This window comes from Bos taurus, chromosome 7 (genome assembly GCF_002263795.3).
Source record: "Bos taurus isolate L1 Dominette 01449 registration number 42190680 breed Hereford chromosome 7, ARS-UCD2.0, whole genome shotgun sequence".
Lineage (NCBI taxonomy): Eukaryota > Metazoa > Chordata > Mammalia > Artiodactyla > Bovidae > Bos > Bos taurus.
In genome coordinates this window covers 20,329,473-20,353,001 of record NC_037334.1, presented here as the reverse complement: position 1 = coordinate 20,353,001, position 23,529 = coordinate 20,329,473, and the positions used below count along the sequence as shown (strand labels likewise).

At 52.2% G+C, this 23,529-nt stretch overlaps 2 protein-coding genes across 8 annotated transcripts; one reads left to right on the top strand and one right to left on the bottom strand.

The window, feature by feature from the left end:
• The first annotated feature begins 73 nt into the window (after nt 1–73).
• GIPC3 (GIPC PDZ domain containing family member 3) lies at nt 74–6,413 on the top strand. The gene is made up of 6 exons (XM_059888665.1): nt 74–3,202; nt 3,965–4,150; nt 4,302–4,482; nt 5,570–5,682; nt 5,966–6,047; nt 6,167–6,413. Exons 1-6 carry the CDS (start codon nt 2,960–2,962, stop codon nt 6,316–6,318), a joined length of 957 nt encoding a protein of 318 aa, XP_059744648.1. The 5' UTR covers nt 74–2,959; the 3' UTR covers nt 6,319–6,413.
• A 3,055-nt stretch (nt 6,414–9,468) lies between these two features.
• Nucleotides 9,469–23,001, bottom strand: TBXA2R (thromboxane A2 receptor). 7 transcript variants are annotated; one of them, XR_003035388.2, is made up of 5 exons: nt 22,658–23,001; nt 17,391–18,243; nt 16,992–17,034; nt 10,739–10,866; nt 10,584–10,660 (listed from the first exon to the last, which is right to left on the bottom strand). XR_003035388.2 is itself a non-coding variant. In XM_024994470.2 (4 exons), the coding sequence occupies exons 2-4, from the start codon at nt 18,174–18,176 to the stop codon at nt 10,326–10,328; spliced, it is 1,164 nt and encodes a 387-aa protein (XP_024850238.1). In that variant the 5' UTR covers nt 18,177–18,243; nt 22,658–23,001; the 3' UTR covers nt 9,469–10,325. The 7 variants fall into 7 exon arrangements, 6 of the variants coding, with proteins under 6 accessions (XP_024850238.1, XP_059744307.1, XP_005209020.1 ...); XM_024994470.2 differs by lacking the exon at nt 10,739–10,866 and having other exon boundaries at nt 9,469–10,660; XM_059888324.1 differs by lacking the exons at nt 10,739–10,866; nt 22,658–23,001 and adding an exon at nt 22,240–22,608 and having other exon boundaries at nt 9,469–10,660.
• Between the last annotated feature and the right edge of the window lie 528 nt (nt 23,002–23,529).

The following is a 23,529-nucleotide window of genomic DNA, read 5'->3' as shown; positions in this document are numbered from 1 at the left end:
CCAGGATCCTCTGTTGGGGTCCCAGGCCTACCCTCTCCAGCCCCTGGCAACCACTAGTCCACTTTCTGTCTCTGGATTTACATGTCCTAGACATTTCATACAAATGGAATCACACACTGGGTCTTTTGTGTCTGGCTTCTCTCACTGAGCGTCATGTCCTCAAAGTCTATGTTGTAGCGTTTCTCGGTGCTTCATTCCTTTTTCTGGCAGAGTGATATTCCATAGTGTGGATGGCCCATGTTTTGTGTACCCATTATCGGTTGATGGACACTTGGGTTGTTTCCACCTTCTGGCTATTGCAAATCATGCTGCTGAGAACACACACATACAGATTTTTGTTTGAACACCTGCTCTTATTTCTGGGTAGATCCCAAGAAGCAGACTTGCTGGGTCAGATGATAATTCTGTACTTAACTTACTGGGGAGTGCTTTCAGAGACTTAAGCCTTTTATGGAATATTTGAGACACCCTAAAAATTCCAGAGATTTAATTTGACAAACACTGGTGTTATCAGTTGAATTTAGCCCCACCCAAAGAAAATCTTGAAGCCCTAACCCCCAGAACCTCAAAATGTGACCTTATTTGGCAATAGGGTCACCGAGGATATAATTAGTTAAGATGAGGTCATCTTGGAGTGTATGTGTGGGGGGTGCCTCTAATCCAATGTGACTGGTGATCCTTATAAGAAGATAAAGTAGAGAAGGAAATGGCAACCCACTCCAGTGTTCTTGCCTGGAGGATCCCAGGGACGGGGGAGCCTGGTGGGCTGCTGTCTATGGGGTCGCACAGAGTTGGACACGGCTGAAGCGACTTAGCAGCAGCAGCAGCAGCCTACTTCAAATTAAGTTCTGAGGGATCAAAAATTATACATGGATTTTCTACAACAAGGGGCAGGGTGGTCAGCGCCGCTAGCCTCTGCACTGCTCTAGAACCAACTGCAATTTCACAGTCAATGTTAAACTTTTGGGCTAAATTTATACTTTCAATTATGTAACTTGTCACATATTCAACAAAATGAGATTCCAATTTTTTTTTTTTACTGTGTGAACTGAATAAAATAAACAAATTGTTATTAAAAATTAAAAAAAAGAAGATAAGGATTTGGACATGGAGAAAGGAGACAGCCATGTGACAACAGGCAGACACTGGAGCAGAGCACACCCCAAAGAAGGCCAAGGATGGTTAGCCACCAACAGAGGCTGGGAGTGGTGCTGGGGGGAGAGGATGCCACCCAAGGAATCAGAAGAGCTTGGACTTGCTGACAAATTGATTTCTAGCCTTCAGAATTTTGAGAGAATAAATTTCTATCATTTTTAAGCCACTCAACTGGTGGTACTGTGTTATGGCTGCCCCAGGAAACTGGAAAAGATGGATATTGTCACACACACACACGTGTGTGCTTCCTCACCTCACCCCCTCTCTGGCATCGTACCCTCATCGCAGGTTTGGAGTTTACCATTCCTGGTCAGGTCTTTACATAACCTTTAGCACAAAAGGATGTCTTTCCACAAGAATACCATTTTGATGGATTTTTTGTTTGTTTGTTTTAGTTTGTTTTCTAAAGATTTGAAAATGTACAATTCAGTGGTTTCTAGTATAGTCACAAAGTTGTGCAACCGCCAGCACCACTTAATTCCAGAATATTTCATCACCCCCCAAACAACAACCCCTTCCATGTTAGCTATTATTCCCCATCTTCCCTTCCCCCAGCCATTGGCAACCGCAAATCCATTTTCTGTCTCCATGCATTGGCTGTTTTGGGCACTTCATCTAAATGGTATCCCAGGCTATGTGGCCTTTGCAATCTGGCTTCCTTCAATGAGTATCAGGTTTTCAAGGCTCATCTGTGTTATGGTGTGTATGCCGTTCTGCACGTTTTCAAGCTTTACGTAAATTTTCTTTTTTTTTTTTTTTTCGTAAATTTTCTTACCTCGTCTGAAGCCTTCTGTAACTTGCCTTTTCCAGCAATGCTTGGTTTCTGAGATTCTTCAGAGGCATAAGTCCTCCCTTTTGAGCTGCTGTATGGCATTCCAGTGCTGTTTATTGAGCCAAAATCAACATTCCTTTTGGTGACAGTGGGTCCCCAGGGGATTCTGAGAGAAACCTCCTAGTACCCAGAGCCTTCTCATCTGTAACCCAATGGGCTCAGAGAACTCCTGCCTTCCTCTCCTCCAGTTGAGGAGACTGAGGAAACACAGGATGAATAAATAAAATATCTGCCCTACCAGGTCACGCTCAGTGCTAGGGAGGAAAAAAAGCAGGGAAGAGAAACTGGGACCTGGTGAGGAGGTGACGTCTGAGCCAAGAGCTGAGGAGGCGAAGGAGTGAACCACTTGGAGATGTGAGAGACGTTCCAGGTGTTGGAGGGGGCACAGCCTGTGCAAAGGCCCTGTGTGTTGAATGAGCAGGGAGGACGCCCATGTGTCTGGAGCAGAGTGAGCCAGAAGAAAAGAGGGAGGAGAAGGGGCCAGGGATGGGGATGTGGCGGCTTGTGCAGGGCCTTGTGGGCAGAATAGAGGACTAGGGTTTACCCCAGGGAAGGTGGGAGCCCTGGAGGGCTGTGGGCAGGGGATGGACACGATGTAGCTCACTTATGCCTGAGGGTAAGGATAGGGTAAGGGTTCTCCCCACCTCCGACGGTTGTTGCAAGGATTAAATGAGTGCGCCCAGCAGAGAGTGAGCACTCTGGCACTAGGAGTTGCCCTATCCTTATTTGTGATCCTTATTTTTTCCCCTGCTCCCCGGGGAGAGCACAGCTGGACCTGGCAGGGCCGGGACACCTGGGGCCCACCCTCGCATACACACTCCGCGGTGTCGTCTTCCCGGGAGGCTCGGGTTCCCGGATCCCCTTACCCCGGGCGGCTCGGCTGTCGCGCCCTGGGCCGGGGGAGGGGAGGCTGCAGGAAGCGGTGGATCCGGCGGCTGTGGCGGTGGCCCCGGTGACCAAGCTCTTCCTGCCATGGAGACCACAGAGGCCCGGGAGGCCCGGGGGGCCGAGGCTCAGCGCCTGCCCGCGCCCCCGCCCTCGCCCGCCGAGGCCCCGGCGGCGTCCCAGACCCCAGCCGCGCCCCGTGCCCGCCCGCGCCTCGTCTTCCGCACGCAGCTGGCGCACGGCAGCCCCACGGGCAAGATCGAGGGCTTCACCAACGTGCGCGAGCTCTACGCCAAGATCGCCGAGGCCTTCGGAATTGCGCCCACCGAGGTGAGGCCCGCGGACCCCAGCACCCGAGGCCCACTAGTCGACCGGGGATAGGGGTGAACCCTGGACTCTGGGACGGGGTCCCCAGATCCTCCATCTCCGGATGGAGGGGACCCTATCTCCAGATCTCAGAGACTCACCTCTCGGATCCTGCGGTGCCCATACCCCGTGGACCCCCTTTGCACTCCCTGTGCAAAAGGTGAGCAAGTCTTAAGGTTCGTGGATCCTTAGATCGTCCGGAAAACACTGGGCTACCCAGCTAGGAGTGGACCCCAGCCCTCAGGGAAGCGCCTCCGGTTCCTGGGCGCGGCTGGGGACTGGGGTTCCCGGCAGCTCCCTGCCAGGTGAGATGTCCGAGGTCATGGGAGTCAGGGACTGGGCCACAGGTACGCCCCTCAGCCCCCAGGGGGCGCCAGGAGATTTGGAACTAACTGCCTTTAAAAGATGGTCTGGGGTTGTCAGGTCATCAAAGGGTTAAAAGTGGAAGTCTGAGGGAGGATGGAAGAAGGGCGTCCATCTGTCCGCAGCCTCCTTCTCATCCTGCTCCTCAGTCTGGGGGTCCCAGTCTCCTCGCCTCCTACTCCATTCTGAGGATCCCATATTCTGCCCTTAAGCATGACTACGATCCTGGGGAAGGCAGGGTTTTCATGCTTTTGTGCTGCAGTATCCCTATCAGGCCCCTGAGCCCATCCCCTGGTTGTTCTGTGCAGATGGTGGGGGATGAGGGCTGTCGTTAATTTGGGGCTCCCTCTCCTCTTGGGGCAGATCTTATTCTGCACCCTAAACAGCCACAAGGTGGACATGCAGAAACTCCTGGGCGGCCAGATAGGGTTGGAGGACTTTATCTTTGCCCATGTGCGCGGCGAGACTAAGGAGGTGGAGGTCACTAAGACGGAGGACGCCCTGGGACTGACCATCACGGACAACGGGGCCGGCTATGCCTTCATCAAGGTGCCCACTTTGGGGTGAGGGGGAGGTGGCTTCCAGGGTGTCCGGCGATCTGGGGTGAGCCCCTGCTCCTCTGTGGTGTGAATGGGCTCTGGGGACCCGAGTGGGGTGGCTGGATGGTGGGGTCCTGTGAATGACTCTGGGTCCTCCGCAGAGGATCAAGGAAGGCAGCATCATCAACCGAATCGAGGCAGTGTGTGTGGGAGACAGCATTGAGGCCATAAACGACCACTCGATCGTCGGCTGCCGCCACTACGAGGTGGCCAAGATGCTGCGTGAGCTGCCGAAGTCTCAGCCCTTCACCCTGCGGCTGGTGCAGCCCAAGAGAGCCTTCGGTGAGGGCCACCTGGGGCCCTGGGGGACAGGCTGGGTGGGGTGAAGCTCTTTCAGAAATGGGTTCTCTGGATGTAAGGAGCGGCAAAGGGTCAGGGGATGGGACAAGATGGAAGGGTCTAGATGCCCCTGGTAACAGGACAGAGACCTTCTGGCACTGTATGAGAAACAGGTGGGTTATTTCTACATTGTCATAGAGTCAGCCCAGGCATGGGGTCGGGGGAGGCTTGGGCAGACTGAGAAAGGATAAGGAGCTGTCTGGATCTATTCTGTAACCTAACTGGCAGCTTTTAAAGTCCTGCTCTGAGTCTCTGGTGAGTTCTAGACAGTGGCTTTCATAAGGAATTCTAGAATGGAGCTTTTCAAAGAGAAGTCTGTGACTGGTCTGTGGATGAGATAAGGAGGTCACCTTGCATGTGTGAGTGCTCAGTGGTTCAGTCAGGTCCTACTCTTTGTGACCCCATGGACTGCAGTCTGCCAGGCTCCTCTGTCCATGGGATTCTCTAGGCAAGAACACTGGAGTGGGTTGCCACTTCCTACTTCAGGGCAAATTCCTGACCCAGGGATCGAACCCGTATCTCTTACGTCTCCTGCATTGGCTGGCAGATGCTTTATCATTGAGCCACCTGGGAAGCCCTCACGACTAGGTTGTGAAAGTGTTAGTCTCTCGGTCGTGTTCCACTCTTTGTGACCCCATGGTCTGTAGCCTGCCAGGCTACTCTGTCCATGGATTCTCCAGGCAAGAATACTGGAGTATCTTGCTCTAGCATTTGCTCTCCCTAATCTAGTCATTGCTTTCCCGCAATGACTAGATTAGGGAGAGCAAATGCTAGAGCAAGATACTTTCTAGACTTTCCCTAAGGAGAATCTGAAGTAGTTTCTTCTAGGGAGAGTCATTTTGAGAGGAGGAAGGAAATTTAAGGGAAGGAAGGATTCTCAAACAGGGTCTCTGAGGATTCATCCATGGAAATAAGGAGGACTTTGGAGGGTAGGAATGTTCTAGAAGGGCTCAGCTGGTGGCTTCTGAGTCTTTACGAAAATGTAGCTTCACCCAGAACACATGCACCTCCTCTACTCTGTCCCCTCCAGATATGATCGGCCAGAGGAGCCGGAGCAGCAAATACCCCATGGAAGCAAAAGTCAGCAGTGGGAGGGAGACCCTGCGGCTTCGGTCTGGGGGGGCTGCCACTGTGGAGGAAGTGGTGAGTGGAGGGGATGGGGGGCCTTCAGGGGCTCTTGCACACAGAGTTCTACCGCTGACGCTGACTCAGCATGACCTTGGGGAAGACCCTCTCCTTTACTCAGCCTCAGTTTCCCCATCTGCAGAATGGGTTCTTGTCAGGCAGGGCAGTAATGGCAGGACCAGAAGTATTGACTCATGGAAGATCCCAATCTGCTGTCACCAAAGGGGTAGTGGCTTGGGGAGGGGGCTGGGCCGGAGGATCCCAGGCTTCTGACTCTCTGCTTTGCCCCCCATGCCCCCAGCCCAGTGAATTCGAGGAGGAGGCATCTCGGAGGGTGGACGATCTGCTGGAAAGTTACATGGGCATTCGGGACCCAGAGCTGGGTAAGGGGCCAGGGTAAGCTGGGTGGACCCTGGGGGGAGGACAGCCCATGGGGAGGAGGCAGGGATCCCCCCCACCCCAGGGAGAACCCTCACCCACTTCCCCTCTGCTTGGCCTGCAGCATCCACCATGGTGGAGACGTCCAAGAAGACAGTGAGCGTCCAGGAGTTTGCACGCCATTTAGACTCCGTCTTGGGCGAGTTCGCCTTCCCAGACGAGTTTGTGGTGGAGGTGTGGGCCGCCATCGGCGAGGCCAGGGAAGCCTGTGGCTAGTCTGCTCTGGTGCCAAGCGCAGCCCCAGCTCGGAGCCCAGCCCCCCACCCCAGCCCTCCCGGTCATTTTCCAAAGCCCAGCCCTGCTCCAGAGTCCAGAAGCCCAGACCTGAGATCCAGCTCTGCTCTAGAACACAGCCCAGTTCAGAGACCAAGCCTAGATCTGAGCCCGAGTCCTGTTCTAGAGTCCAGTCCAGTTCAGGGACCAAGCTCAGATCTATGACACAACCCAGACTGGAGCCCCAGCCCTGCTTTAGAGCCCAGCCCAGCTCAGAGACCAAGCCCAGATCAGAGCCCCAGCCCTACTCTAGAGCCCAGCCCAGCTCAGAGACCAAACCCAGAACTGAGACTCAGCCCTGTTCAGAGACCAAGTCCCTCTTTAGAACCCAGGTCAGTTCTGAGGCCCAGTTCATCACTAGAACCCCATCCAGTTCTGAGATGCAATCCAGCTTCAGAACCCAGCTCAGTTCTAGAGCCCAGGATGGCTCTAGAGCCCAGGACAGCTCTGAGGCTAAGTGGAGCTTTGATGTGAAGTCAAGCTTTGGAACCCAAATAAATTTGAAGATCCAGCCCAGTTCTGAAATCCAACCTGGTTCTGGAAGCCAAGCCAGCTTTATGACCAAGCCCTGCCATAAAACTCGATCCAACTCTGCAGTTCAAGATAGCTCCATGACTCAGCCGAACCTGGATACTCAATGTAGCTCAGGAACACCAGGTAGTTCTGGAGCCCACGTGAGACTCAAGAGGCAGTCCAGCCCTGGAAGCCCCTCCAGCTTAGCAGTCAAAGACGGTTCTGAAATGCAACCCTGTTCCCGAACCCAGGCCAGCTCAGGAACCCAGATGCACACTTCAGTCCAGCCCAGGTCCAGACCCTATCTGCGTCCTAGGGCCCAGTCCAGCTCCAGTGATGAATCCAGCTCAGAGACTGAGCCCAGCTCTAGCCCCCAGCCTCGTGCAACAAGCAAACCCATCTCCAGGATTCAGACAAGCTCTGGACCCCCACCCATTGCTGGGGCAAGACCTGCCTCCAGAGCTCAGCCTGATGCTGAGCCCCATGCTCACTGCAGAGCACAGAGCAACTCTAGAATGCCATCCAGCTCTGGGACAAGGACTAATCTCCGGGCCTGGCCTCTTTCCAGAGTTCAGTCCACCTCCAGCACTCCACCCAGCTCCAGAACTCAGCTCGGTTCTAGAGCCCAGGCTGGCTCTGGAATCCCACCTGGCTCCAAAACACAGTCAACTGCTGAGACCCAGGTGCATTCCAAAATACAGCTAATATCTGGAACCCGGTCAAGTCCTGGGACCCAGAAGGATGCAGACACAGACTTCAGCTCCACAGCTGTGTCAAACTCCGAGAGTAGGCCCAGTTCAAGGACCCAGCCCTGCCCAGGAGCTCAAAACACCTCTGAGGCTCAGCTCAGCTCAGAAAGCCTGACAAGTTCTAAAAACCAAATCCAGACCACAACCCAGGGCAGCTCTGGGACTGAGCCAGACTTTGGGAAACAGAGCAGCTCTGGAACGCAGCTCATCTCTAGAACCCCTCACAGCTCAGAGATGCAGATAAGTGCAGGAACTAAGCCCCGCTCTGGAGTCAAGCTCAACTCCAAAACCCAACTCAGCTCCACAGTTCAGTTCAGGTCTGAGATGCAAGCCAGCTCTGAAACCTGGAGCAGTTCAAGAGTACAGTCCAGCTCTGGATCCGAAACCGGCTCCAGAATCCAGACCAGTTCTGGAACCCAGCTGAACCCTGAGATTCAGCCCAGCTCTAGGACCCAGACCAGTGAAAGAACTCAGTCCAGCTCTGGAGTCCAGCTCAGCTCCAGAACACAGCCTGCTTCTGGATGCCAACCTAGCTCTAGAACCCAGACAAATTCTGGAACTCAGCTCAGTCCTGAGACCCAGCCCAGCTCTGGGACCCAGACCAGTGAAAGAACTCAGTCCAGCTCTGGAGTCCAGCTCAGCTCCAGAACACAGCCTGCTTCTGGATGCCAACCTGGCTCTAAAACCCAGACAAGTTCTGGAACCCAGCTCAGTCCTGAGACCCAGCCCAGCTCTGGGACCCAGACCAGTGCAAGAACTCAACTCAGCTCTGGAGTGCAGTTCAGCTCCAGAACCCAGTGCAGCTCTAGAATTCAGCCCAGCTCTGAAACCCAGACCACTTCAAACACTCAGCCCAGCTCTGGAGTCCACCTTAGTTCCAGAACTGAATCTGATTCTAAAACTAGAAGCCAGACCAGTCCAAGAATCCAGCTCAGCTCTAGAAAGGGGCCCTGCCCACAGACCCCAGGCCTTGACCCCAGAACCCAGCCTGATCCCACCCCTTATGCCCGACCTCAACACCTAGGCCCACCACCCAGAGCCCTGACTCCAGGTCCTAGCCAAATCTCTTGCCCCCAGCCCCATCCCCATGATCTGGTACGAGGAACCCCGCCCAACCCTAGCCCTGGCCAAAGCCCCTCAACTTCTCCCCTGGCCCCACACCCACAGTCCCCCTTCACCCCCCAGAAACCAGCCCTTTCCCCCAAGCCCCAGCTGGGACCCCAGAAGTCTACCCCACCCACCAAATACATCATCCCTAGTTTTGCCCCCAGGGTGGCCCTCCTTCGTTCTCAGCCCCTTGAACCCTCATTTGAGGGGCCTGCCCCCTCCTCCATGCTCAGGGAGTCTGGGTTACCTCCACGGGAGTCAGAGCTCCTACCCCACCATGGAGGGCAGTAGCTTGGGCGTGACATAGTTGGGGCCCCCATCCTGCTCCTCCTGCTCCTCCCTGCCTGGGTTGCCCAGAAGTAGCAGGTGACCTCATTCCACACCCACCCCGCACATGGGGTGGGGCAGGTGAGGAAGGGAGGGTGGAAACAGCTGATCCTAGGTCTATGGGAGGACAGTGGGGTAGGGGCGGGCAGGGGAGGCAGGAGGCAGTTTCCTTCTCATGTACCTTGAGGGCTTGAGGGCTCGTGGGGAATAAAGGCATAAAGGCACCTCCCACCCCTGCAGCCTGATGTGTTATTTTGGCGGGTATTTGGGGGAGAGCAGAGGAAGGGGCTGACACGAAAACACTAGATGCTTCTTAAGTGCCTACTATGTGCCAGGCACCCTATAAGTGCTAATTGTTCAGGTGTTGAGGGCCCTGCAGGACACACATCAGTCTGTATAAGATCAGTCTACTTTTATTGAGCAGCTACTGTGGGCCAGGAGCTGCTTGCTCAAGGTGCAGAGAGTCTGAGGGGCTGAGTGGATAGATGGTGAAACCACAAGCTGATGAAGGCATGTGCTTCATCTGCAGTGGAGGAAGCAGGTGTGTACCCCATGGTCTCTGGGTATCTATTTCGTCCTCTCTTTTCCTCATCTACAAAATGGGTTTAACCCAGAACCCTCTCCTGGGGTTTCAGGCAGGATTCCAGGAGATCTCAACCGTGAAATGTTCAGGGAAGACTCAATAAAGCGGGTGGGGAGAGAAGTGAGGAGCCAGCCCCACCTCTAGGGGCTTCCCCCACTCCCGCCCTAGTCCTGCTCAGCTGGGGCTTCCCCAACCCCCACCCCAGTCCTGTTCAGCAGCTGTGGGCTGGATAGGAATCTTGACACCAGAAACTTCAATGATGGATGATTTCAGAGCCAAAGGAAAATAAAGCCGAGGTGGAGATTATATTCTGGCAAGAGAGGGGGTCTGTTGGCATTCAACCTTTCTAGACAGAGCCTTCTTGAATTGGGATGTCAAAGGGAATCAACCATACCCAGTAAGAAGGTCAGATTCAGGGGTTGGAGCCCCTTATTTTTGGAGGATTTCTGCAAAGGGAAGCTTACAAGTCTGATTTCCTCCAGATACCTGCTCAGCACCGTCACATCCTTCCTAGGGTTGGGAGGGGATTCAAAGAAGGGGTTGAAAGAGGGGAAGGGCTTTGGAAAGGGGAGTCAGGGAAGACTTGGGGGCGTCCCTGGGGCTGATGGAAGATAGCACACAATTTTGTTGTTCAAACCCTCTGTCTATGCTACACTCTTGGCTCCTGGGCATCAGGACAGACAGAAGCAACCGACAGGGAGGATAAAGGTCTGGTGGGGGACATTCTGGCAGGGTGCTCTGTCCTTCCAGAGTGTCCAGCCTAGTGTATCGTTGACCTGCGGGTGAGCTGGGGCTGCAGGGACAGTGACCGGGATCGGGTGCTCAGGCGAGGGTAGAAGCGCTGGATCACTGCCCGGCGAAACAGGATGTACACCCAGGGGTCGAGGATCTGGTTCCAGGTGGCCACTCGCAGGTAGATGAGCAGCTGCCGCTCCGTGAGGCGGGACAGCTGCCCCGTCGGGCTCATGGCGGGTGGGCTCTGCAGCACCGTCTGGGCGATGAAGACCTGCCGGGAGCCAGAGCAGTCAGCCAGGGGCCAGGCTGGCAGCCAGCCCTGCCCTCCACCAGCACCTGCCTGTGCCACCTGCTGTCCCCTGAGATCCAGTGCTGATTCTGTTCCTGCTGGGCTGTGTGACCTTCAGGATATCTGCCTGACTTCTCTGAGCTTCAGCTGATGTGGCTGCAAAATAGCACACTTTTCCTGCTCCTTCCCTGGACATGATTAAACACGGTGGACAAAGAGGACTTGCAGGTGCGAACAGGTGGAATCACTGTGACTGCCAGTGTTATTATTCTATTAAACACATATTTTATATAAACTTTACATATATCAAATATACATACTATATATAATAATATATCAAATTATGGTATAAGATTTATATTAAGTAATTAAATTTTATGTTATTTTGTCACTTTATATTACATTGAAATTTATAGTTTATAAAATTCTATGACAAAAATTTTATATTAAATAATTTTATGTTAAACATAGTAAGTTTAATATAGATTATTAAATATTGGATTTATGTTTAATATTACACAATATGTAATATGATACAAATTATTATACACACTAACTTACAAATAATTATAGATATAATAATATAGTTACCTAATAATATGTTGTTAATTATAACCATATTATTTATTATATGGTATTTAAAATTATATATGTAATTAATTATATAATATATAATTGTAATGTGACTATGTATTACATGAGTGATCTAATTACTAAGTATTCATTAATAACATAGCTATATGTTATATAGTATTTAACAATTATATAATATATAATGATCAATGTTATTAAATATTAATTAATAATATGTATTATATGCTATATAGTATTTAACAATTATATACTATATACTGATTGATATATTAAATATTAATTAATAATATGTAATTATAATAGTTTTGCTCAGTAAGGTCCAACTGTTTGTGACCCCATGGACTATGGCCTGCCAGGCTCCTCTGTCCATGGGCTTTTTTTCAGGCAAGAATATTAGAGTGGCTTGCCATTCCCTTCTTCAGAAGATCTTCCTAACCCAGGAACTGAACCAGCACCTCCTGCATTGTAGATAGATTCTTTACCTGCTGAGCCACTGGGGAAACCCCCTAATTATAGTTATATGTTATATAGTATTTAACAGTTATATAATATATAATCATATATTATATAATAATTGATATAATTAATTATCAGATCACATCAGTTGCTCAGTCGTGTCCGACTCTTTGTGACCCCATGAATCGCAGCACGTCAGGCCTCCCTGTCCATCACCAACTCCTGGAGTTCCTTGAGACTCATGTCCATCAAGTCAGTGATGCCATCAAGCCATCTCATCCTCTGTCGTCCCCTTCTCCTCCTGTCCCCAATCCCTCCCAGCATCAGAGTCTTCTCCAATGAGTCAACTCTTCGCATGAGGTGGCCAAAGTACTGGAGTTTCAGCTTTAGCATCAGTCCTTCCAAAGAAATCCCAGGGCTGGTCTCCTTCAGAATGGACCGGTTGGATCTCCTTGCAGTCCAAGGGACTCTCAAGAGTCTTCTCCAACACCACAGTTCAAAAGCATCAATTCTTTGGCGCTCAGCCTTCTTCACAGTCCAACTCTCACATCCATACATGACCACTGGAAAAACCATAGCCTTGACTAGATGGACCTTTGTTGGCAAAGTAATGTCTCTGCTTTTGAATATGCTATCTAGGTTGGTCATCACTTTCGTTCCAAGAGTAAGCATCTTTTAATTTCATGGCTGCAGTCACCATCTGTAGTGATTTTGGAGCCCAGAAAAATAAAGTCTGACACTGTTTCCACTGTTTCCCCATCTATTTCCCATGAAGTGGTGGGACCGGATGCCATGATCTTCGTTTTCTGAATGTTGAGCTTTAAGCCAACTTTTTCACTCTCCACTTTCACTTTCATCAGGAGGCTTTTTAGTTCCTCTTTACTTTCTGCCATAAGGGTGGTGTCATCTGCATATCTGAGGTTATTATTTCTCCCGGCAATCTTGATTCCAGTTTGTGTTTCTTCCAGTCCAGCGTTTCTCATGATGTACTCTGTATATAAGTTAAATAAACTGGGTGACAATATACAGCCTTGATGAACTCCTTTTCCTATTTGGAACCAGTCTGTTGTTCCATGTCCAGTTCTAACTCCTGCTTCCTGACCTGCATACAGATTTCTCAAAAGGCAGATCAGGTGGTCTGGTATTCCCATCTCTTTCAGAATTTTCCACAGTTTATTGTGATCCACACAGTCAAAGGCTTTGGCATAGTCAATAAAGCAGAAATAGATGTTTTTCTGGAACTCTCTTGCTTTTTCCATGATCCAGCAGATGTTGGCAATTTGATCTCTGGTTCCTCTGCCTTTTCTAAAACCAGCTTGAACATCTGGAAGTTCACGGTTCACATATTGCTGAAGCCTGGCTTGGAGAATTTTGAGCATTACTTTACTAGTGTGTGAGATGAGTGCAATTGTGCGGTAGTTTGAGCATTCTTTGGCATTGCCTTTCTTTGGGATTGGAATGAAAACTGACCTTTTCCAGTCCTGTGGCCACTGCTGAGTTTTCCAAATTTGCTGGCATATTGAGTGCAGCACTTTCACAGCATCATCTTTCAGGATTTGGAATAGCTCAACTGGAATTCCATCACCTCCACTAGCTTTGTTCGTAGTGATGCTTTCTAAGGCCCACTTGACTTCACATTCCAGGATGTCTGGCTCTAGGTCAGTGATCACACCATCGTGATTATCTGGGTCGTGAAGATCCTTTTTGTACAGTTCTTCTGTGTATTCTTGCCATCTCTTCTTAATATCTTCTGCTTCTGTTAGGTCCATATCATTTCTGTCCTTTATCAAGCTCATCTTTGCATGAAATGTTCCTTTGGTATCTCTGATTTTCTTGAAGAGATCCCCAGTCTTTCCCATTCTATGAATATATATAATTATAGTTATATGTTGGGGCTTCCCTGGTGGCTCAGATGGTAAAACATCTGCCTGCACTGTGGGAGACCCGGGTTCAATTCCTGGGTCGGGAAGATCTCCTGGAGAAGGAAATGGCAATCCACTCCAGCACTCTTGCCTGGAAAATCCCATGGACTGAGGAGACTGACGGTATTTAACAATTATATACTATATAAATATATATTATATGATTGATATAATTATTAAATGTTAACTGGGGCTTCCTTATATATTATATGATTAATATACTTATTAAATATTAATTAATACTATATAATTATAGTTTCGGGCTTCCCTGGTGGCTCAGAGGTTAAAGCGTCTGCCTCCAACGTGGGAGACCTGGGTTCGATCCCTGGGTTGGGAAGATCCCCTGGAGAAGGAAATGGTAACCCACTCCAGTATTCTTGCCTGGAGAATCCCATGGACGGAGAAGCCTGGTAGGCTACAGTCCACGGGGTCACAAAGAGTCAGACACGACTGAGTGACTTCGCTCACTCACTCACTCAATTATAGTGTATATTATATAGTATTTAACAATTATATCACAGTTGTTATAATTATATATATTAATTCTAATACAAATAATTATTATAGTGGGTATTATATTTCATAATTATAAATAATACTATGATTAATATTATTATATTGAATCACTACAGTACAGTTGTTTCCTGAGCACCTACTGTGTGCTGGGCAATTCTGGGGACAGTGCTATGGCCACAATGGACCCAGGCTCTACTTACATGCCCAGGTGGTTTCGGCTCGGTGGTGGGGGTTGGTGTGACCAAGCAGACATGGAGGCACTGTTGTAGCCCAGAGGAGGCGTTGGGCCAGGCTTGAGAGGTAATCAGATGGAGAATAGGAGTTTCCCCAGTGAGATGGAGGGAAGTGTCTGTGGACCTTTCCTCTGGGAGAACAGGGAGCCATGGGAGGTTTCAGAGCATGAGTTCGCTCATGGGCCAACTCTGGCCTGCCACCTGTTTTTGTTGTGCTTTGTTTGCTTTATTTGTGCCTTTTTGGTTTGTTGTTTTGCTAAGAATGTTTTTACACATGTCAATGGTGAGAAAAAAAAACAGAAAGCATATTTTGTGACATGTGACAATTACATGAAATTCACATTTCCGAGTCCATAAATGAACTCCTTTTGGCACTCAGGCATGCCCAGTCATTTCCAGGTAGCTTTCATACCCCAATAGAAGAGCTGTGTGGTTGTCCCAGAGACAGTGTTTAAAAGGGATACTATATGGCCTTTTAGGAAAAACTTGGCTCCCAAAGGGGACTTGGGAATCATTTAATGACTCAGTGATTCTACCTAAAACGCCTTCCTGGTTTTTATCTGGCAGCTTATCTCCTATGAAGGAGATCAAACCAGTCAATCCTAAGGAAATCCACCCTGAACATTCATTGGAAGGATGATGCTGAAGCTGAAGCTCCAATACTTTGGCCACCCGATGGGAAGAACTGGCTCATTGGAAAAGACACTGATGCTGGGAAAGATTGAGGGCAGGAGGAGAAGGGGGAAACAGAGGATGAGATGGTTGGCTGGCATCATCGACTCAACGGACATGAGTGAGCAAACTCTGGGAGATAGGACAGGGAAGCCTGGCATGCATGGGGTCGCAAAGAGGTGGACACAACTGAACGACTGAACAAGAACAAATATCCTATTCAGGCTTCCCTGGTGGCTCAGATGGTAAAGAATTCAACTGCAATGCAGGAGACCTGGGTTCGATCCCTGAGAAGGAAATGGCAACACACTCCAGTATTCCTGCCTGGAAAATTCCATGGATGGGGACCCTGGCGAACTACAATCCATGGGGTCACAAAGAATCAGACACGACTAAGTGACTAACACACACCTCTCTCTAATCTCCTATCCATCCTTCAGAGTCTCAGCTGAGACTCTAATGGTTCAGGGCAGGGCAGGGGTCATCTGGGGGTATTCTAAGACAGTCAAGCCTAGAAGGCAGGGATCAGGAAGATGCTGAGGCAGACCTTTGTCAGGGAACTCTTGCTGAAGGTGACATTTGAGCAAGGACATGGAGGAGTGAAGGAGTGATTCACATGGAGATCTGGGGTTGGGGGAGCATTCCAGGCAGACGGTACAGCACATACAAAGGCCCTGGGGCAGCATCATGCCTGGCATGTTGGAGGAACAGCAAGGAGGCTAGTGTGGCTGGAGCAGAGTGAGCAAGGGGGAGAGAGGGCGGACAGAAGGGCAGGGAGGGGATGGAGAAGGTCTCGCAGGGTCTTGTGGGCTGCAGGAGGACTTGGGGTTTTATCCTGAGGGAGATGGGAGCCCTGAGGTGCTGTAGGCAGAGAGGGGGAAACCCGAATCAGGTGCTCACAGGCATCCTCTGGATGCTGCTCAATAAATAATAATGATAATAATTATAATAAACAAAAATAGAAACGGTCTCAGCTGTATGAAAACAGACCTGGGAGGGACACCCCAGGGACTGGGTTTCAGAAGCACATTGCTCAGCCAGAAGCATCATACTGTAACTTTTGCTCCCCCGGGGCCCGTCATGCCTGCAGCTTCATGTATCACACACAAAAACTTATGCTCCCTTCTATTTCTTTTCCCACCACTGACACATGTAAAAACATTTAGCAAAACAGAGCACAACCAAATTTGCAATCTTCCTATCCCACAGATTTAGTTTTTGTTTTAGCCCTTATCACTTCCTAATATCTACCATGTCACTTATTTATGCACTGTTTATTTGCTGTCTTCCCCATGATCATGGGGTCGCAAGAGTCTGACACGACTTAGTGACTAAACCGCCACCACCATGATCAAAGAGCTGCAGGAAGTCAAGCATTTTGTACTTTTTGTTCCCTGCTCAGCATCTAGACCAGAGCCTGCAACACACTGGGTGTTCAATCAATGTTTGTTGAAGAAACAAATGGATAAATGAGTTCATTTCCTCCTGAATCACTCTGAGAGGCAGGCACCTTTTAAATCATCCCCCATGGCTCAGACGGTAAAGAATCTGCCTGCAGTGCAGGAGACCCGGGTTGGATACCTGGGTCGAGAAGATCCCCTGGACATTCCAGTATTCTTGCCTGGAGAATTCCATGGACAGAGGAACCTGGTAGGCTATACAGTCCATGGGGTCACAAAGAGTTGGAGATGACTGAGCAATGAACACTTTCTTCTTTCTTTTAAAATCTAAGGAACTGATTGAGGCTGGAAGAAGGAAGCCCATAGCCAGAGTCACATGGTAAGTCCTTGTTGGATATGGGCTGGAAACCAAGTATCTGATTCTGGTCTTCAGACTTGTCCAGATTGAATCAGAAATGGAAAAATAACAACTCCAAAAGGCCAATTATATTAATCAGTGGAAGGACTTCAGTAAACTCACCTGACTCAGGAACATCTGTGCAAAGCTGGGGTCCAGCCCAGAACTAGGCACAAGGTAGAAATGATTCAGTGATTCCACCTGGAATATCCTCCCTGGTTTCATCTAGCAGGTAAACTCCTCTTCCTCCTTCAAAACCCCAGCTCCAATGACCCTCTTACGGAAAGTCTTCTCTGATACCCTCCCTGGGGTGGGGAGAGCCTGGGAGCCCCTCCCTGGGCATCTCAGTCCCAGGACACTGCTTCTGCCCCAGTCCTGCCCCCAGTTTGGGGTTATCTGTGTCTCACTCAAGGGAGTACCCCTGGACTCTGGGGTCACATTTTCTTGGGCTCTGAGGGTTATGAATCTATTCAGGATGAACCCAGGCCCCAGGCAGTCCCCGCTCCTACCCCCGCCACTCACCAGCAGTGGCATCCAGCAAATGCTGGCCACCACCATAATGCCCATGAGCTGCACCATCATCTCCACCTCGCAGTCCCTCGGGCGCTGCTGGGCGGTTGCCTGCCCATGGTAGACGTGGCACAGGGTGGCCACACTGATGGTGTTGAGCAGGAAGGACATCCCCACTGAGATGCTGCCGAGGAGTGCGAAGAGCAGGCCGAAGGCCACGTCCCCTGGATCGGTGCCGAGTGTGAGGAAGCACCAGGAGCCGGGGTACTGCACGGTATAGTGGCCCACACCCAGAAGGGGCAGCAGGCCCAGCGCCAGCGCAGAGGCCCACACCAGCCCCACTGTGGTCCAGGCTCGGCGCTGCGAGGCAGTCGCGGGCCTCGAGAAGGGCCGGGTGATGCCCAGGAAGCGCTCTGAGGCCATGGCGGCCCCCAGCAGCAGCGGACACAGGCCGAAAAAGACCATGATGACACCCATGAAGTGGCAGAGGCTGCAGCCAGGGTCCACGGCCTGCCATTCAAAGAGGACGAAGTGCTGGGTCACCACGATGGCGCCGGTGACCAGCAGCCCCATGAAGTCAGTGAGGACCAGGCCACAGAGGAAGGTCAGGAAGGAAGATCTAGACTGGGAGCTGCCTTGCCGTGCACCCATCAGCACACTCAGCGCCAGCAGGTTGGAGGCCAGGCCCACCAGGCAGAAGGAGGCTGCAAACCATGGGGAGGCAATCAGGCGCCGCTCCTCCAGTGTGATGTTCATAGGCCGGAAACAGGGCCCCAGAGAACTGGCATTGGGCCACATGGTTCTGGAGCATAGCAGGGAGGGTTACCACTTCATCAGGCCAAGGCTGGTGGTGGTTCAGAGACACCTGTGGGGAGGTGGGCGGCAGAGAAGATTTTGGTGATTCATTCTGCATATTAGTCTGAGTGGCCCCAGTGAACTCCTACACAAACTTCAATGCCCCAGCTCAACTATACCCTCCTTGAAGACGCCTTTCCTCACTTATCTCACTCCCAGCTCAGTAAGCATTACTATTACTACTCCTAGTAGTAGTCCTGCTATTACAATTACTAGTATGACTAGCTCCAACTCTGTCCTGCCCCAGGCTCAGTGACCCTCAAAGGCAAGGATCAGTGTTTCCTCTTCTGGGAACCCTGGAAGACACCAATTAGTGTCTGCCAGGTTGCAGAGAAGGGTTGAGAAGCTCTGGGTTTGAACTCTAGCCCTGACACCAACTATGCGACCTCAGGCAAATGATTTTTTCTTCTCTAAACTTCTGGTTCCCTGGGGGTCATCCATCTGAGTCCTTCATGGAAGGAAGGATCCAGGACAGATTTCAACTGCTGTAAAACAGGACACGTGCAGTGTGGGGAGGGCCACTGGCTGGCAGCCAGAGGTCGCTGACTCTCAGGCCAGCTCTGTGGTCAGCCTTGAGGTCACAATTCCTCATGAAGGCCTCGGGGAAGATCCGACCCCGTTGGTCTTTAGGGACATTCTTCCTCCTGTGTTAGAATCATGTATATTCCTCCCCCCCCCCCATTTTTGTTTAATAAAAAAGAAACCCTGAAATCCAGTTCCATTCTGGGGGAAAAAAAAACCCAGTTCACTGGAAGCAACTGGATCCCCAGTGACGGGCTATAAACAGTAGCAGGAGGAAATGGGCTATAAACTCCTCAGTATGGGGCTGGGGGAGAAAACTGGAGAGACGTGTGGGTCTGACTGGGGTGTGGATGAATTGACCAGTGTTTGAGGAGAAAGAAAATGACACCATTTAAAAGTCAGCTCTCTAAAGCAATTATACTTGAATAATAATTTTTTAAAAAGTCTTCTCTCAGTTGCCCAAAAGGATCCAGCTGGGAGGGCACAGGGCCACCCATGGGGCCAGCCTCCCATGTGGTATGCGTGCCTATCACAAACCATGCTTGTGCCAGCAGTGAGGGGCCATTGGCCGCAGGATCAGAGTGGACAAAGGTGGGGAGGCAGGACGGTGGGAGGCATGGAGGTTCCAGGCAGCTGACGCCCAGAAAGGTCCACTTATTTTTTTTAATTAAAAAAAAATTTAGTTATTATTATTTTATTGGGCTTCCTAGGTGGTTCAGTGGTAAAGAATCTGCCTGTAATGCAGGAGATACAGGTTCGATCCCTAGGTTGGGAAGATCCCCTGGAGGAGGAAATGATAACCCACTCCAGTATTCTTGCCTGGAGAATACCATGGACAGAGTAGCCTTGGACACAACAGAGTGACTAAACCACCACGACAACATTATTTTATTATTAATTAATTAATTAAACTGTACCAGGTCTTAGTTGCAGCATATGGGATCAAGTTACCGGACCAGGGATCAAACCTTTCAGGGTCCCTTGAAATGAGAGCTCAGAGTCTTATGATCCCCATTTTGCGGAGGCAGGGAATCAGAAGTACAGAGAGGTTAAGTAACTAATCCAAAGTCACACAGCCTAGCCGGAGTTGACTGGAGATCAAATGTGTGCATCTGTGTCAAAAGCCTTGCAGTCAGGCAGAGGCTGGTGAGAGGTGGGTGTGGAGGGTCATCATTTCTAGGGAATTCCCTGGCAGTCCAGTGAGTAAGACTACATACATGCTTGCCCTGCCAAGGTCCCATGAGGCACAGCCAAAAAGGGATAGAATTTTTCTAAAATGACTGCCATGATTTCCCTCACGAACCTTGGAGGAGTCTCTTCCCTACTCTGAGCCTCAGTCTCCCTTCTGATAAAATGGGGCCAATGACGAGCCCTGGGGCTGTGTCCCGTGACCAGCCTCAGCAGCGAGTGTGCTTAGCTGCACCCCACCTCACTCCCCATCTCTTTAATTCATCTCAGCAACTCCTTATCTAGCCTCATAAATTATCCAGCTCCTCTGAGCCTCCCTCCCAGGCTGACAGCCAAGGTCAGCACCACTTTGGTGGGGTGGGGCCTCGAGTGAGAAACTAAATCCTGAGCGAGGGTGGCATGCGGCCTTTCCAAGGCGCGTGGCCATCTGAGCCCTCCACTCCGGGGAAGGGATGTGTTTGTCGTCAGCTCAGATTCGACCTGCACTTGAGTTCCCCCTGGGACAGGGCGCTCCCTCCCTCCCTCCCTCGGAGCTGGTATGTGTTGTTTCTAAATATTCTCGGGACTCGGGCTGTGTCTGTGGTCACTGCCCCTGCCTCACCCTGGAGTGACTGCCAGCCCCTCCCGCATCTCATGGCCCCAGGGTCCCCTACTCTTGTGCAGGAGCTCATGCACCCAGGGACATAGACCCCGAGTCTGTTTCACGCTTCCCATATGTGGAAACAAAAACTGCGACCCCAGGACCCCTGGCCTGGGGGAGACTGGAAACTGGCACCACTTCCTCTGGCCCCAGCATGTGGTTTCCAGTCCCCCAACCAGGGGTTCAGGTGATAGCAGCCTGCTCAAGTTCCCCAGGAAAGCGGGCCAGGAGGGGCACCTGGCGGGGCCTCCCTTTCCCTCCCACATTGACCAGGAGGGCTCCGAGGTCCAGAAGCACGCCTGTGCGGCCCTTGGGAGAACTGCTCTCCCTCTCTGTGCCTCATGAGAAACATGGACCCCAGATTTGCTGGACAAACCCAAGGATCCTATAACCCGAGAGTGGGAGAGGTCTGGATTTGGAAAATCCAGGGTTCTGGAATTCTAACGAGTCCCCGGTTCTAGAATTCTAACAAGGTCCCACTTCAGGAACCCAAAGGCCTGAAGCATCTAGACTTTAAGGGGGCTGAGGTTCCACAGCTCTCATTGGCTGGTCCTGAGTTCCAGAAATCTCTCTCTTGGGTCCTGGCTCCTCTCTGCAGAACTGCAGGACAAACATTCAGTGCTCCCTCAGCTCACCTCGGGGAGGCTGGGAGGGCTCCAGCCCACTGTCCCAGAGGCCTGGGCGCTGGGCCAGGCGTGGGCACCAGGCTGCCCCCCCACTACCACGGTGTCCCTGGCAGACTGTAGTCTTTGGATTCCAAGGGCTGGGCCCCTCCTCTGCCTGATGGTCCATCACTGACTGCCCACTCTCCCCCTGCTGCTTCCACAAGCCATCCATTTTTTAACAAGTCCCTCTGCCTCTCAACACCCCACCCCCTGGCCTGCCTGCCTGTCCCCTCGCCAGGGGCCTACCCACCCTCCCCCCAGAGGGGCGACAGTGACCTCAGACAAGCTTGGACTGGAGTCCCCGATCTGCCACTGTCAAGCAGGGGCTCGACCTTGCCAAGTCTCAATTTCCCCCTTTCTGAAATGGGGACAACAAGGCCACTGACTTGCCTGCCAGCATTTGGGCGTCTTCCCAGGCCCGACCTGCTCTTGCCATTGAGACTTTCAGTCTTCACTCACACACACACACACACACCCATCCCAGCCTGGTGCCCGCACTCTTCCTGCTTCCTGGCTGTGCTCACAGCTTGTCTCCTGGGTGCACACACTGAGCAGCCAGGTGGGAGCCCTGATGCACTGTATGACCTCAGTCTATTTCCACATTTCCTAAGTTCTCTAATGCTGCCCAGTTGACCAAGGATCATGCCCTCTAGCACGAACATGCAGGGAGCAGGCCCGTTACTGCATTGGTTCCAGCTCATGCCCGGTTCGCATCTGCACGCCCTAGGGTGGGGACCCTCTGTACGCCCTTGTGAAGCCACAGACGCCCACACAGACACAAACACTTCCACGCAAGGCAGCTCCCAGACCCAGCCCTGCCTCCCCTCACCACAAGGCTCTATTTCCGGGAACTTTTCCTGTTTGTGACACCACCCAGGTCCCCACCCCAGTCAGCCTGACTGGGTTAGAGCTGAGCCTTGGCCCTGACTCATGTGGTCCCCCTGAGCCTCAGTTTCCTCATCTGTCCAGCGGGCATCCTCTCAGCACTCACCACTGGCGAGGGGAACAGATGGGTGACAGAGGGACAGGACCGATCCAGGCCAGGCAGCCACTGGTTAGTGATGGACACAACTCCGAGTGTGCGTGCAGACACACAACCAACCAGGCGTGTGCTTTCACTTGCAGCCATACCCAGCGTCTCAGCACTGTCTCTGGCTGCAGCGCTACAGGACGCGGAGAGGCCTGACCCAGACTCAGGGAATCCACACACAAGCACATTCTTGCTCACACCAGCCAGCAGGTGCCCAGGGCAGGCAGCACTCCAGACTGGGACCCAGGCTCAAGAGTGCCCCTGGACACCGAGCACCTAGTAGCTGTCACCGCCCACGGGAACACACCCACGGCAGCGCGGATCGGCCGGTAGGATGCACTCAAGCCACACCTGCCCACTCTCATGCCCCGCCCCTTACCTCAGGGCCAACTGTCCTCAGCTGAAGGTGGTCGAGGGGGCGTGCAGGGGTAGGCGCGCCGTCCTGGGCCCTGGAGCACGCGTAAATGCCTGGCGGGAGGAAGGGAGTTCGGAGGCGGAAGCAGGGCAGCTCGGCCTCCCGGGCCCCCTGGGGAAACCGAGTCACAGCGGGAGGACTCCCGCGCTGCCACGTCGCGCAGGGACACCGACGGAGGGCCTGGCGGCGCGGGGTCCCCGGCCGAAGGAGGGGTGACTAGGTCCCCTCCCGGCCTGGAGGGGGGCCCAAGGGGTCTAAAAATAGCCCCGGGGCGGGGGCTCTGCTCTACAGCTGGATCTAGTCTCTCTGCCCGAGTCTCTCAGTCTTTCGTCTGTCTCGCATCAGTCCCTCCCGCCCCGCGCTGGCCACGCCCCTCCCGCCCAGGCCTGGCTGCTGAGGGTCAAGGGGCGCCCCCAGCCCCCGGGGAGACAGCGCGGCCTCCTGGGGGAGGGGGAGTCCGTGGGATCCCGGGCCACAGGGGCAGGGGCGCGGCGGCGGGGGTGGCCGGCACCCTCTCAGGAGCCTTCTCCCGCCCCCTCCCCCAAGCCGGCCCCAGCTAGGCCCCTTTCCGGCGCCGCTCCAGCCGCCAGGCCCCGCATTATTCACCGTCTGGGTAGTACCCCAGACCGAGAGGGGGCGGGGGCGGGGCCAGCTCCCCAGGGCGCCCAGACCCCGGTCCAGAGGCCCAGAGCTCAGAGCTGGTGAACGCGGGGTGCGTGGTGGTTGAGGAGTGGCTGGCCCCTCAGTAGAGGCTTCATCAGTGTAGGGTTTGTTTGAGGCCCCTGTCAGGGCTGGGGGTGGGGGTGCAGAGGTGTTCAGAGGGGAGAAGGACCGCA